Source organism: Acinonyx jubatus, chromosome D4, assembly GCF_027475565.1.
Source record: "Acinonyx jubatus isolate Ajub_Pintada_27869175 chromosome D4, VMU_Ajub_asm_v1.0, whole genome shotgun sequence".
Lineage (NCBI taxonomy): Eukaryota > Metazoa > Chordata > Mammalia > Carnivora > Felidae > Acinonyx > Acinonyx jubatus.
In genome coordinates this window covers 92,211,285-92,226,205 of record NC_069391.1, presented here as the reverse complement: position 1 = coordinate 92,226,205, position 14,921 = coordinate 92,211,285, and the positions used below count along the sequence as shown (strand labels likewise).

At 51.5% G+C, this 14,921-nt stretch overlaps 1 protein-coding gene across 5 annotated transcripts in view; it reads right to left on the bottom strand.

Annotated features, from left to right (window-relative positions):
• The window catches only part of LOC106982579 (inositol-pentakisphosphate 2-kinase), a 128,243-nt gene that overhangs the window by 94,392 nt on the left and 18,930 nt on the right, over window positions 1-14,921 (bottom strand). For all 5 annotated transcript variants that reach the window (XR_008291362.1, XM_027041267.2, XM_027041268.2 and 2 more), the window contains exon 2: window positions 2,652-2,864. Coding sequence is in view for 4 of the 5 variants with exons in the window: in XM_027041267.2 (XP_026897068.1) it covers window positions 2,652-2,864 (213 nt within the window). In the remaining variant the exon portion in view is untranslated. The remainder of the gene's footprint in view (window positions 1-2,651; window positions 2,865-14,921) is intronic.

The window sequence follows — 14,921 nt, the reverse complement described above, 5'->3', positions numbered from 1 at the left end:
AGCCTCACTTGGGTGCTTATGACAGCCAGACAGAGGGACACAAAGTGGTCCACGGGTGGGGGCTCTCTCCTCCTGGCCCTCCACTGTACCTCCCACTGCCCTTCTCCCAGGGGTTCCTAGGGAGGTGCTGAGCGATGACCCAGCTGGACCCACCGTCTCAAGGCAGGCACTGAAGCTGGTCTGACCAGAGTCCTGGGATGGGCCAAGCAATGTGGCTTCTGCAGGGATGGGGCTGGTTCCAAAGCTCTGTTGTACACGTGGCAGTTGAGAGACCCACAGGACTAGATACCTTAGTGGAACTAACTGTATATAATACACTAGAACGGGGTTCCTAGGAAGCCGTGCCCACAGCTGCAGCCACCAGAAGAGCTGGCCCTGGGGAGGCAGGACGGGGCACGGCAGGTGCGCCTGCCTGGGCCCAGGAGGCACCTTCTCCTGGCTGTGCATGGATCCCCAAAGTGCCTGGGCAGGTAAGGGTTTTCCTGTGAGACTGCAGAGGCCAGGGGAGGAGTGTTCACCCTGTGTGTGTGTGTGTGTGTGTGTGTGTGTGTGTGTGGCGGGGGGGGAAGGGCGCCACCCCAGGGGCCAGTTGGGTCCAGCCCTGCTGCCCAGGAGGAATGTGCACTTCCCCATGGAGTCCAGTCCCTCATCCCGTGTGAGGCTCCACCCCTGCTGCCTCCTCCACACGCCCACGTCCCCTCCTCCGCCTCCAGGCTGTCTTCCATCCCCTGGTTTGGACCAGGTGTCCTCCCACCCCAGCACCCCTCCCTCCCACCCCATGCTGAAGAGTCCACCCGGCACCTGGCGAGGCTGCTCTTGACCCACCGCCCATCTCAGCTCATGACCAATGCCTGGCCTCCTTCCAGCAGGCTCCTGGCAGCCTGGACACCACCACAGCAATCAAGCCCTTTTGGCTCCCACCCTGGGTGGCGGGCACAGAATTCTGCTGGGACATCTCTGTCATTTACTCCTGGGCCCAGACACACAGGGTCCACCAAGGCAGCAAGGACAGGGCCCACCAGGACAAAAAGACTACCTGAGCAGACGATGCTGACTCCTCTCCGACCCAGTCCTGCTTCTCAAGGGCAGCCCCCACCCCCTCCCCAGGGCAAATCTCTGGAAGGCCTCAGTGGGCACACAACCTGACTCTGCCTCCAGCCAACTGTGGCCACGCCCGGCTCCCTGGGACTCTGCCTCTCCATCTGTAAGATGGGGCTCAAGATCATGTCCCAGGACAGAAGCTGGTTGGGCCTGTCCACACACTGTGCAGAGGTCAGAGGTCAGCACCCTAAAGCTGCCAGCCTGGTGACCCTGCTCCTTGCTTTCCCCACCTGTGAGATAAGGGAAGTACCTGGATGCCCACAGAGTCACTGAGAGAATGAGTTCTGGGGCAGCTGGAACCATCCCATGTGCGGAGTACGTCTGTTATACAGGTCACACGATAGTGGCCCCTGGACCCGCCTGGGAAGCTGGCAAGCCTAGGTGGACACCTAGGCTGACTGTCACAGGGGGGTTTGGTCAGAGGGCACTGTGCAGCTGGCACATCACTGCACCGGGATGGCGGCAGGACTGGGCACAGGAAGGCCCAGCTATCCTCGTGGCGGGGTGTCTGCCGGGGGACCCTGCACGACCCACACAGCCACATCACACCAAGGCAGGTGCAGGGCGGCACTTATCAGGGACGCCTGGCGCTGTGTTCTCCTAGTCCAGGAAGGAGCTTGGCACAGCAGCCTGGCAAAGGCCACAAGGCCAGGACCAGCAGAAGAGTGATGGAAGCAGGGTACAGAAGGGGCTGGCGGTGGCAGGGATGCTGCCTGGGGGCAGTGGGGACCTGTGGGGCAACAGGCAGGGCCCGGAGAGAAAGAGGCAGCTGTGAGTGTGTGGGTGTGGGGAGGGGCAGGCTTCCTCCCGAGGCCCCACCAAACCTGCTCTTGTGTGGGCCTGGCTGAGCTCATTTCCTGACGCCCAAAGCCAGGAGTCAGCAGGTCACCGGGGCTCTCCTGACAGCCCACGCAGGCCCTTCTGGAAGAGGAAAAGAGCAGCACCAGGCTGGCTGGGTAAGTGCCTGCACTGGCTGTTCTGGGCCAGGGGGCCTGGCCAGCAGTGAGGCCGAGACACCTCGGAGGTCAAATCCACACCCCCAGCGGCCCCTCCTCCCATCCCAAGCAGGGTAATCCGGTGGGAGGAAATGAAATCATGCACTCTGGCTCCACACAGCCGAGGATGGCCCGCCTCCCTGATCCAAGCCAGCCCCCCCCAGGCCCACAGGCCTCGATGACCTCTGACCCCAAACCAGGGGAGGTGACTGCTCCCCACTGCTACCAGGCCCTGAGCTCTGTCCCAAATCTCGGCATTGTCCCCTCCAAGTCCTGTGGGATCCCGACTGCCCCATACCCTCGACTGTGGAACTCTGTGCTGGCCATCACTCAGAACTGTCTGTCCATCTGGTCACCTGTCACTGCCACCCCCCCCCACCCCCGCCCGCCGCCTCCCCGCTCCGGTGAACAGAGGGCAGAGAGTAGGTCTCCCTGTGGCCCAGAGCAAGCAAGGCCCCTTCCCCTCTGATGAGAACCCAGAGGTCCCAGTCTGGAGGACAGCAGCACAGCCCTCTACCTCCCTGCCCTCCTGTCTCTGCCGGGCTCGCTGGTTACCTCCTTCAGCTCCTGCGCCACGGACGCCAGGCGCTCGCTCTCCGACTGAGTATTGGTGAGCACGTTCCGCAGCTGCTTCAGCTCCGTCTGCAGCTCCAGCACCTTGCGCACATAGTACTGCTCCTTGGAGGCCGACTCCTGGATCAGACTCTCCTCCCGGCTCTCGCCGTCCGCGGCTACCTTCTTGTGGTTCGTGTGCGCCTGTCCAAATGCCTGCACAGAGACCAGATGCTCATAAAAGGGAGGCCAATGCCAGCTAGCCCTGCAGCCAGACACCCCGGTGTGCACACGCCGGACATCGGGGAAGGACACGATCAGACACAGTGGAAGCTGGACAGGGGCTGCTGGACACCTAAGGGCTACACGGGGCTGCAGGGCTACTGGTCAGGTGGGGACCGGGCCAGGGAGGAGCTAGGTGGGGGCTGATGGCCAAGTGGGGCCAGACTAGGGAAGGACCCGGGCCCAGTCGGGGGACTGGCTGGGGGCTCAGTGAGACAAGGTGGGGATGGGAACCCAGCCCCACTCTGTGCAGCAGTCTCCCTCAGAAGTCAGGCTGCTGACCCAGGGGCCAGGCAGAGAGATCCTGCCCTAGGCAGGTCTGAGGTCCACGCAGCGCTGCTCTGCCCTACTCTGACCCCTCTGTTTACCCATCCTGGGAGGGTGGGGCCCAGGCCGAGTGGTGGGACAGGAGCGTGAACCAGGATATTCAGAACCGGTGGACAGACCAGTACGTGTGCCCCAGTTGGGAGACCCCACCTGCCCGCCCAGAGCATGGATGGAAAGGCAGCTCAAAGTACCAGAGGGGAGAGAACACTGCCATCTCCACCCCCAGACCTAGGCAAGGAGGCTCTGCGCCCAGGCTCAGGGAGGAGCCCCCATGGGTGAGTGCAACCTGCCGTGGCCACAGCTGCGAGGACGTGATCCCTGCGTGTCCTCTCTGGCGGCCCCTTTCCCACTGGCCACCCCATGCAGAATCTTTGCAGGGCTCCTGGCTCGAGGAAGAAAAACAAAATCCATGGAGGGCTGCTGAGGAAGAAGGAAGTTGATGTCTCTGTTTCTTGAGAGAAATGGGGGCATTTTCACTTATTTGCTATTCTATACGAGGTATAGGAATTCTGTCCAAGAAAACAATTGGGGAAATATGTATAAGGAAAAGGGTGTTACTGAGCAAGACCGGTTCTGATCTAAAAGCTGAAAATGTAAGAGCTGGCAGGGGATGGGCTAGACGAGGTGGGGACTGGTTGGGAGAACAGCTCTCCTTCCAGAGGACAGGGTCTTGCTCATCTGTCCCCAGCCACCAACACAGACTGCTCTGGCAAGAGGCGTGTCTTTTCAAACCAAATCAGCTCAGCTCTGTCCTTTCTGATGCTGTCCTCCTGCAGTCCAGTTCCAGGGCAAGAGGAGACAAATCACAGATTCTTGTCCATCCCGGGTGGACAGGACATGGCCCATCCTGGGTGGCAGTCCCAACCCCCAGCCACACAGCCGTCCTGGGTGTGCCAGAACCTGCCAGGCTTCTCACAGGGCAGGTGCCCTGGAAAGCACCTGGAAAGTCCAGGAAAGAGCTGAGGGGTCTCTCCAACTTCCAGACAAGCCTAAGGGGGTGACCTGGGCAGAACACTCGTGACCCTCAAGCTGGAGCGTGGACATCTCACCAGGCGTTGAAGCGACCTCAGAGGCCGTCCTGAGGCAAGACGGCTACGTGCTATGACACACACAGGCGTGAGCACACTCACGTCCAGGCCTGCCGGCCTTGGCCCAAATGTTCGCCTCTGTCTAGCCCTCACCCTGCCCACGAGCACAGAGGTGGCTTTTTAGAGACAACAGGGTTGGAGGCTTACACCTCCTGCTGAGCTAGTAAGACAGTAACAGGACTGGATCTGGCTCCCATGTGCAAAAGCTACAATAACTGAGATCTTTACGTGACTAAGCAATAATTTTCAAGTCACTGGACATCAGGCAGCGAGACACAGGTGATCTCCATGACAGCCCCCCCCCCCCCCCAACCAGGGTAACCCTGACCATGGTGCAAAGAGACAGTGGCAGGTGGGCCAGACAACCTGGGGTCAGGTGGTGCTACAGGACAACGGACAAGGCAGCAAGGTGGCAGACCTGCGGACAGAGGGGACAATCAGTGCACACCTGTGAAAGAACCACCAGGTGGGCCATGCAGAGGGACAGATGGAGCAATCCCACTGCTCCCCCAGGCTGAAAGCAGCACGCTTCCAGCAACCACAGGGGAGCCCTAAGCCACCGGGGCAAGCAGGGGGAGCACCTACAGGGCCCAGTGGAGCTGGGGAGTGCTTTCTGGGCCTGAACAACGAGGCATGGGACACACAGGAACAACAGCACCATCTCCCAGCTCTGAGAAACTGGCAGCGAGAGGGAAGGGAAACTGGCCCATGGCGATGAGAGTCAGGCTGTCGCCTGGCAGACTGATTTCTACAGGCTCAGGAAGCAGACCAAACACTGTGGAGCAGGGACTCAGAAGACGCAGAGGATGGAATTACAAAGCGTGACGTTAAGGGGGCACTGGATGGGATCACCAGCAGAAGATAAGATTAGGAAACTTGAAGAAACAGCAATGAAACACACAGAAAAAGAAAAACTAAAAAAATAAAGAGCACATGAGTGAGCGGGGGGGACAACTTCAAGGAGCTTCACACACTGGCAACTAGAGTCCCCAGGGGACAGAAAGGGGTGAGGATAAAAGTACCTGAAACAAAATAATGGCTGAAAAATTCCCAAATCTGATAGAAACTACAAATCTACAGACAGTAGCAGCCCACTGCCCCTGAGCACAAGCGAAGTGAAAAAAGCTACACCGAAGCACATCACAAAACTCTTCAAAGCCAGTGGTGCAGAGAAAACGCTAAAATCACCTGGAGGGAGAAGACGCGCTTCAGCTCATAAAGAAGCACAAGATGACAACAGATTTCTCTGACAAGCTGGGAGATGGAGGAACATCTCGACAGAACAAAACGAAACAAACCTATTAACAAAGAGCTACACCCAGTGGAAACTTCACAAACAGAGGTGAAATGAGACTTCAGACAGACAAGTGCTGAATTTATCACCAGCAGACTTGCATTACAAAGACGTTAAATTAAATCCTTCAGGCAGAAGAAAAACAATTCCAGATGGAAATCTAGATTTAGGAGAAGGAAGTGCAAGTGCCAGAAATGATAAGTATGGAATAAATACAAAAGGTTTGTCTTATTATTTAAGTCCCTTTAAAAGACCATTAACTGGAGACTCAATGCAACCCCTATCAAGATTCCAATGGCCTTTTTTGCAGAAATGGAAATTCATAGGAGATTGCAAGGGGCCCAGAATAGCTAAAACAATACTGAAACCAAGCAGGAAGACTCAAATTCCCTATTTCAAAACTTAATATAATGCTACAGTGATCAAGAGAGCGTGGTACTGGCATAAGATAGACAACACAGACCAATGGAACAGAAGAGTCCAGAAATGAACCCTCACATATGTGGTCAATTGATTTTTGACAAATGCACAGAGATAATTCAGTGATGAAAGAATTGTTTTCCAACAAAATGGTGCTGGGACAAATGGACATCCACATGCAAAGAATGAAGCTGAACCCCCACCTCACATCATATACACAATTAACTCAACATGGATCAGAGACCTAAATGTAAGAACTCAAACTACAACTCTCAGAAGAAAAAACAGGGATAAATCTTCATGACCTTGTTGGCAACAGGTTCTTAACCTGTGACACCATAAGCATGAGCAAAAACAACAAAAACCAGATAAATTGGACTTCGTAAAAATTAAAACATTTGTGTATCAAAGAACGCCATCAAGTGAAAAGACAACCTACATGACAGGAGAAAATACTTTGAAATCTTGTATCTGATAGGCTGTAATGTCTAGAATGTATAAAGAACTCCTGTAACTCAACAATAAGAAGACAAACAACCCGATTTAAAAATGGACAAAGGGTCTGAACAGACATTTCTCCAAAGAAAATAAACAAGCAACCAGCAAGTTCACGAGAAGATGCTCCACGTCAGTAGACATGAGGGAAATGGGAGTCAAAACCACAAGGAGATAGCACCTCACACCCACTGGGATAGCTGTAATAATAAAAACAAGGGGATGGGGGGAACAAGTGTTAGCAAAAATATGAAAACATCGGACCCCTCATGCATTGCTGGAGGGAATATAAAATGGTGCGGCTGTGGAAAACAGCCTGGCAGATCCTTGAAAAGTTAAACATGGAGTGCCACATGGTCCCGCAATTCCACTCCTGGGTACAGACCCAAGAAAAATGAAAAATACATCCATACCACAACTTGAACACTAATTTTTGTAATAGCCAAAAAGTGGAAACAACCCACATGTCCACCAATTGATAAATGGATAAATAAAATGTGGTCTACCTACACAATGAAGTGTTACTTGGTAATAAAAAGAAATGAATTATTGACATGTGGTATAATACACATGGACCTTAAAATATTCTGCTTCATGAAAAAAGCCAGTCACAGAGGACCACATATTGTAGGATTCCCTTTACATGAGATGTCTCAACGGGCAAATCTATAGAAGACTGCAAGCGGACGGGCAGTCACCCAGGGCTGGGGGTGGGGCTGGGAGGCCAGAGGGGTGATGGCTAAGGTCCCTGCTACCTTTTTGGGCTAGTGAAGATGTTCTAAAATTGGTTTTATATAGATGCACAAGTCTATGAAAACACTAGAAGCCACTGAACTGTACATTTTTAAGTAATCTCTACACCCAACATGGGGCTCAAATCCACAACCCTGAGATCAAGAGTGACAAGGTCCAGTGACTGAACCAGCCCAGAGTCCCTGAACTGTACAATTTAAATGAGTTAATTTCATGGTATGTGAATTATACAAATAAATAAAGCTGTTAAAATAAACTTGTTTACAAAAGTTAGAGGCTAGAAAAAGATAAACTATGCTAATAGTCATCAAAAGAAAGCTGGAATGCTCCATTAATATTAGATAAAGTAGATTTCACTGCAAAGAATATTACCAGGAACAGAGGGTCGTTTCACAATAATGAGGTTACTTTTCAAAGAAAACATAATTCCAAATATATACATCTAATAACAGAGCCTCAAAATATATGAAGTAAAAACTGATAGAACTACAAGAATAAACAAATCCTAATTTATAGCTGGAAGACTCCAAGGCTGTCTCTCAGCGATTCACACACTCAGAAGACAGAGCATCGGCATGGACACAGAAGACACAGACAACACTACGGACTAGCCTGACCCAATGGACGTGTGTGGGGCCCCACCCAAAAGCAGCAGCACACACATTCTTTTCAGGGAGACATGGAAGGGACACTTAGCTAGGCAGACCATATTCTGGGCCATACAAAGTAAATGCTCTGCCCACAGGGAATTACATGAGAAATCAGTAATAGAAAGATATGTTTAGAAAATCTCTAAATATTTGGCAACTAAATAACACACTTCTAAATAATGCATGGGTCAAAGATGAAATCAGAAAGGAAACACTTTCTAAGTATTTTTTTAGCCGAATAAAAGTGAAACCAACATGAGAATTTGTGGGATGCCACGAAAGCAAGTACTTACGAGGGTATTTATAGCACTAAATGACCATTTAGAAAAAAAAGAACAATCCGATCAGTAACCTTAGCTTCCGTCTCAAAAATGAGGCCAGGTGCTGCATGTGAAGCTGACGGCGTAGCTCACAGCCCTGTAGTGTTGAGCTGGTAGGAGCCCAGTGCTCAAACCAGCTTACCACGCTGGCTTCCCTCCAAGGCTGTGCCCAAATGGTCCCAGGGCCTCCTCCAGGCCGAGGGATGAAGGCTTTTGAGTCCTGCCCGATGGCTGCCCTGGTCCTACCTCCATGCCCTAGTAGTTCTGGTTCCCTTGGACTGAAGACAGACCCCATAAACCCCATGGAGCGTGGCTTTGCACCCTCCATACAGGCTGTGCACGCCTTAGGAGAGGGCTGTTCTCATTCTCGTGTATGGTGGGTGTTGGGGCCCTGTGCCTCTGATGAGAGGTCAGCCAGTCACGTGGTCTCCCTTCCCAGACAGGGCTTGTGTATTTATTCAGACCTTCAACAAACACTGGATACAGCATGGGTAGGGGACTGAGTCACACCCTGCCTAAAATCTTTGTAGGGGGTGGGTGTGATTCGAACAACCAACTACTCAGGAAAACAGTAGGTGCTAACACTAAGTACATGCCCATTCCTGGACCCTCAATTCCCACTCGTACTGGAGAGAAATACTTACTGGAGAGAAATACATGTGTGTATGAAAAGATATGTTTATAGGAGCATAATTTACAAAAGCCCCAAACCAGACAGTTCCCAGAGGTCTATCAACAGAAGGAAAGTCTGTGATCCAGTCCGGCACCTGATGGAATACTACACAGCAATGACGAGTACCCCGCTGTTACACAGACCAGAGAGATGAATCTCACAGAACGCTGGAAGCAGTCAGACACGAGAGAGTATATGCTGTGTGATTCCATCTACACACACAGCTCCAAGAATAAGGAACGTGAACCTATGCTGGTAGCAGTCAGGGCTGAGGGGGCCTCTGGTTGGGATGGGTCCTCCAGGAAGGCCTGTGGTGCTGGCCGTGTCCCGATTCTTGATCTGGATGCTTTTTATGTGGGTGTGCTCAGCTCAGGAAAGTTCACATTCATGAGTTGTGCTCTACATTTCCCCTCAATAGAAAAAACAAAAACTAGAATAAGAGCAAATGAAATCCAAAGAAAATAATAATGATCAGAGTAGAAATTAATGAAATAAAAAAATATAAAGAAAAATCGATTAAATCAAAAGCAAGTTCTTTGAAAAGGTCAAACTGATAAACCTCTAGCCAGACTAATGGGGGTGGGGAGGGAAGGACAACAGACAAGAATTACCAATATCACGAGTGGACAGTGACAGCACTACAAATACTAAAAATAATAATAGGGGATATCATTAACAGCTTTACACCAATAAATCTGACAACTTAGTTGAAATTGACAAATTCCTTGAAAGACAAACCACCAAAGCCCACTCAAGAAGAAATAGATAATCTGGATAGACCTGTATCGAAGCCACTGAATGTACATTTAAAAACCCAACAGAGAATATTCACTGCCCAGATGGTTTCCCTGATAAACTCTTACTGCACATTTAAGGGAGAAATAAATCCTACTGTACACAAACTATTCCAGAAAACTGAAAAGGAGGGAATACTTTCTAACTTATTTTATGAGACCAGCATCACTCTGTAACCAAAACCAAAGACAGTACTGAAAAGATGTAGGAAAATAATGTGACAAAATTCAACATCCATCCCTGATAAAACACTTACCAAACAGAAGGGACCTTTCTCAGCCTGATAAAGGGCATCATTCAAACACCTTACAGCTGACATTTAATGGTGAGAAATGGGTCTCCCCACTTCTGTTCAACATTGTACTGGGGTTGCCATCCTACGATGCAATAAAGCAAGAAAGATCAAAAGCACTCAGGCTGGAAAGGAGGAAGTGAAACTATCTTTATTCGCATATCACATGACAGTCTACACTGAAAGTCCAGAAGAGTCTACAAAGAGTTCTCTAGTGAGAGTAAGTGAGTTTAGCCAGGTTGCAAGACACAAGATCAATGTACTGAAATCAAACACTTCTACCTGTAGGGAATGAACAATCAGAAAGCAAACATTTTAAAAATGTTACTTACAATAGCAACAAAAATATGAAATGCTTAAATCTGACAGAAGATGCGCAAGACATACACTAACAGCCACAAGATACTCTGCTGAGAGAATTAAATACACAAACATTCATCGGCCAGAAGACGCAATATCGCTAATGTTAACAACACTCTTACCATTGTTAAGATGTCATTCCTCCACAAATTCTTTCAATTCATCACAATGCCAATCTAACTCCCAACATTTCCGGTAGAAAGTGACCAGTGGATTCTAAAATTCCTATAGAAATTCAAAGGACCTAGAATAACCAGAATGACTTTGAAAAAGAAAAACAAAGTAGAAAGACCTGATCTCAGTACTTAGAAAGGCAGCTCAGTGGCAAAGGGGCAATCTTGTAACAAACGGTGCTGGAATTGATGAATATCTATATGCCTTGCGGCATTATGAAAATTAATTTAATATGGATAATAAGCTTTGGGGTGCCTGGGTGGCTCAGTCGGTTAAGCATCTGACTTCAGCTCAGGCCACAGTGAGTTTGAGCCCCACTTTGGGCTCTCTGCTGTCCAACCGGAGCCTGCTTAGGGTCCTGTCCCTCTCTCTCTGCCCCTCCCCAGCTTGTGCTCTGTCTGTCCCTCAAAAATGAATAAACATTTAAAAAAAAAAGAGATGGTCTCTCTCTGTCCCCCCCTCATGTGGCATGCTGTCTCTCAAAACTAAAAATAAGTTTTTTTTAATTTTTTTTTTAAAGAAAGAAGGTATAAACTTTTCAGGGGAAAATAAGAGAAAGTGTTTGTGACCTTGGACATGATCTATAAAAACAAACTGGTAATTTGGACTTCAAAACTAAGAAGTCTGCTGTTTGAAAGACAAGAGCAGGGTGGACCTCGAGGGCAGCAGGCAAAGTGAGGTCAATCAGACAGAAATACTGCATGATCTCTCTTATATGTGGAATCTAAGAAAAACCAAAAGTCATGCTCACAGATATAGAGAACAGATTAGTGGTTGCCCGACGCAAAAGATTGGAAATATGTCAAAGGGGGTTAAAAAAAAAAGGAAATTAAAAGAAAGGTAATTCTATTGAATTTTTCTTAAGTTCTTTATTTAGAAAATTAATAATAGCACGGCAATCTAAACTCTTTATTTTCACATACTTTGGTGAGAAACATAAAGTACACGTGATTTTTGAAGACACTAGGAATCCACGTTATAGTGATCAGATTAAAAACAAACAAACAAAAAAACACATTCTCAAACTGGATACAGGAAACGATACCCAGACAAAATCCAGCTACGTTCTACCGATGACACATATATAAGACACACAAAAAATACTAATAAAAAAGCTGGCATACCCACATGAATAGCAGATAAAATGAGACTCCCAGACAAAAAGCAATGCCAGGAATAGAGTCAAAAAATAATGATAAAATGGGTATTTCACTGAAAAAAGTTTTTAAACCAGGAAACTTTTTAAAATTGTAGTGAAATACACACAACACAAAATTTACCATCTTCACTGTTTTTAAGTGTATAGTTCAGCACTGTTAACTACATTCACACTGTTGTGCAACGAATCTCCAGAACTCTCTTCACTAAACAAAAAAAAAAAAGGACAATAAAAAGACAAGGCATAGACTGGAAGAAAATCTACACAAATCACAATCTGACAAAGGATTTACAGGCAAAATAGAAGAGCTCTCTACACTCAGAAAGAGACACCACCTCATAAAACATGGGCAAAAGAACTGAACAGATACCTCCCCCAAGAAGACACGTGTGTGGGAAAGAATCACACGAAAAAATGCTCAGCGTGAAAACTCCTGCCTGCTGGCAGGGAACGGAAAACGGTGCAGCGGCTTTGGAAGTAATCTGGCAGATTCCTGGAGTCACACGTTCACTTGAAATGAGGCAGGGCCATGCACTCCTGGGTGTTCCTCCCAGACTCACTCCTGCAGGAGTATCTGTAACAGCTGCGAAAATCCTAAGGGGACACCTCCGGAAACCTCAGGAAAATGGCGTGGGGAGGCCGGCAGGGGGAGCTCCTAGGCCCCACCACGCTCTGAATCCGTACCGTTCCCTCAATGACCAGAAAGCTGTCTACAAGCATCTACCCCAGCCTGGAGCACCGGAACCTAGGAGACCCCGGCGCGGTGCTCACTGCCCAGCTCACAGGCTGAGAGGCTGAGGGTCTGAGAGGCCACTGAGCCCACCCACTGGAATTTCTTCTGACCAAAGCACCCCACCCCCACCCGGCGCCCCCTCTAAGCCTGCCTCCCCGTCCCTAGAAGCAGGCAGAGCAGCAGCGTCCGCCACCTGACGGTGGGGCCCAGCTGTGGGCACGCCTGTCCTCAAGGCCTTGCCTGCTCCACCACGCACCTGCCAGGCCAGTGTCCACCGGGGGCCCCCAAGCTTCTCTGGCTGCTTGGAGGAAGAAAGAGGACGCCCTCCCGGACCCTGGGATGCTCGTCAGGGCTTCAAGGTAGTGGCCACAGTGCTGTTGTGATGTCCCCCCAGGGGCTGGCCCGCCCACTCCTCTACAGCCGCCCAGGCCTGGTGAGCCCCAACATGGCCCAGCAAGTCCAGGCAAGGCCAGCCTTACTCTAGGTTCACCCCGCCCACGTGGACACCGTACAAATACCTGTAGTCCGGGCCAGACCTGGGGGGGGGGGGGGGTTGGGTCTGCCAAATGGGGAGGGAGCCCCCAGGGCAAGCTCCAGGCCAGGAAGGGGAGTCACAGGGCTGGGGCAGAGGGGCCCGCAGCTGAGGAGCAGCGGCGGCGTGAGCACAGGCTGGGCGGGACTGGGTCCCAGGCCTGGTGCAAGGGCTCGCGGCAGGGGGGGCCCCCGGGAGGAGAGGGCTGCCAGAGCGGGGGGTGGGGGTCAGGCCCGGGGCTTCCCCCGGGGGGCTGCTGGGTGGTGACAGTCCAGGGTAATGGGGAAGACCTGGGACCAGCGTGCCTGCGGGGTCTCCCCCACTCTCGTGTCTCCCTGAAGGGACCAAGGGGACAGGGTGGGGGACAGGGCAGATCCCTGTCACGAGGCTCCGGTTCTGCTCAGGCCTTCCTCCCTCGCCAGGCCTGTGATGACACCACCCCCAGGGCCCCGCAGCCTCCCCAACCTGGATGTGAACAGACAGTGTGGCGTGTGTAATTCGGTGCACACTCACAACACCTAAATTACACACGGCCACACACACACACACCCTCAATTACATACGGTCACATACACACACACCTCACACACACACACCTCTGTTACACATCCTCACACACTCACACCCTAAATTACACACGGCCACACACACACCGTCACACACACACACCATCACACACACCCTCAATTACACAGTCACATACACACACCTCACACACACACCTCTGTTACACATCCTCACACACTCACACCCTAAATTGCACACGGTAACACACACACACACACCTCATACACCCTTACCCTCACACCCAAATTACACAGTCACACACACACACACCTCACACACACATACACACACACCCTAAATTACACATGGCCACACACCCTCACATATACACCCTCGATCACACACACTCTCAATCACACGATCCACACACTCTTGCACGCGCGCGCACACACACACACACGCACACACACTTGGTCTCTGTCATACCCTGGGTGTGGCAGCCTTCCTACTCCAGCCCCTCCCACCTGGCCTTGGTCTCTCCCAGGAGCCTTACCCGCCCCTCACCCAAGCACTAGGGGTGACTAGTGTTTGTTGGGGTGCCAGCCTATCCCTGGAGAAGGCAGGTTTGACTAGATCTGAGAATCCAGTGCCCCAGGCGGGGGTGGGGTCTGGGAGGTCTGGGCAAGAGGCCCAGGCCAAGCAAGCCCCAATCCAGGGGAGGGCACAATGAGCCACGGCAGGAGACGCTGCCCCACGGTGTCAGCAGAGCAGAGACACAGTGGGGAGCAGGAGAGGGAGGGGAGCACCCCTGAGGGCCCAGGAGGGTGGCCGCAGCCTGGACAAGGTGCTAGGAGTGGCATGGCCAGGACGTGGGCGCCTGCTGAGCAGGACACAGAGAGGATGGAGTGAGGGCCGGAACCAGCGGCAGGGGTGTGCTGGGCTGGAGACAGGAGAGCCGACCACAGACCACATGCAGGGGTGGGGTCTTGGCAGGGTGTGCTTCCCCAGGGGCTGAGACCCAGCACTGGGCAGGCGGCACCCCTCCCTCCTCAACAGGAACCAACATTTCTGACCAGTGTTAACACGCTGGGACCCCCCAACAATGCCCACTCGCACACGCGAGGTCCCAGATACCCAGCCCCCACCGGGTTCCCACCACCCCCATGAGGCCAAGCCGGACAGAGAAGCTAAGACAATGAGGGACAAGAAGTTCTGCTGACCACCTGAGAGGTCCCTTCCCCCCTTCCCACCTCCCCCCGCCTGGGGATGGTGCACTGCAGCCCGGCCAGCCACACCTGCCCAAGCCTGCTTTTGCAGGTAAAGTTGTCCTGGGACACACCCACCTCAACTGGAAAGCTGACGCAGTCCAGGAGGATGAGGCTGGGGCCACTGCCTTGGGTCCACAGGCATAGTAACTAG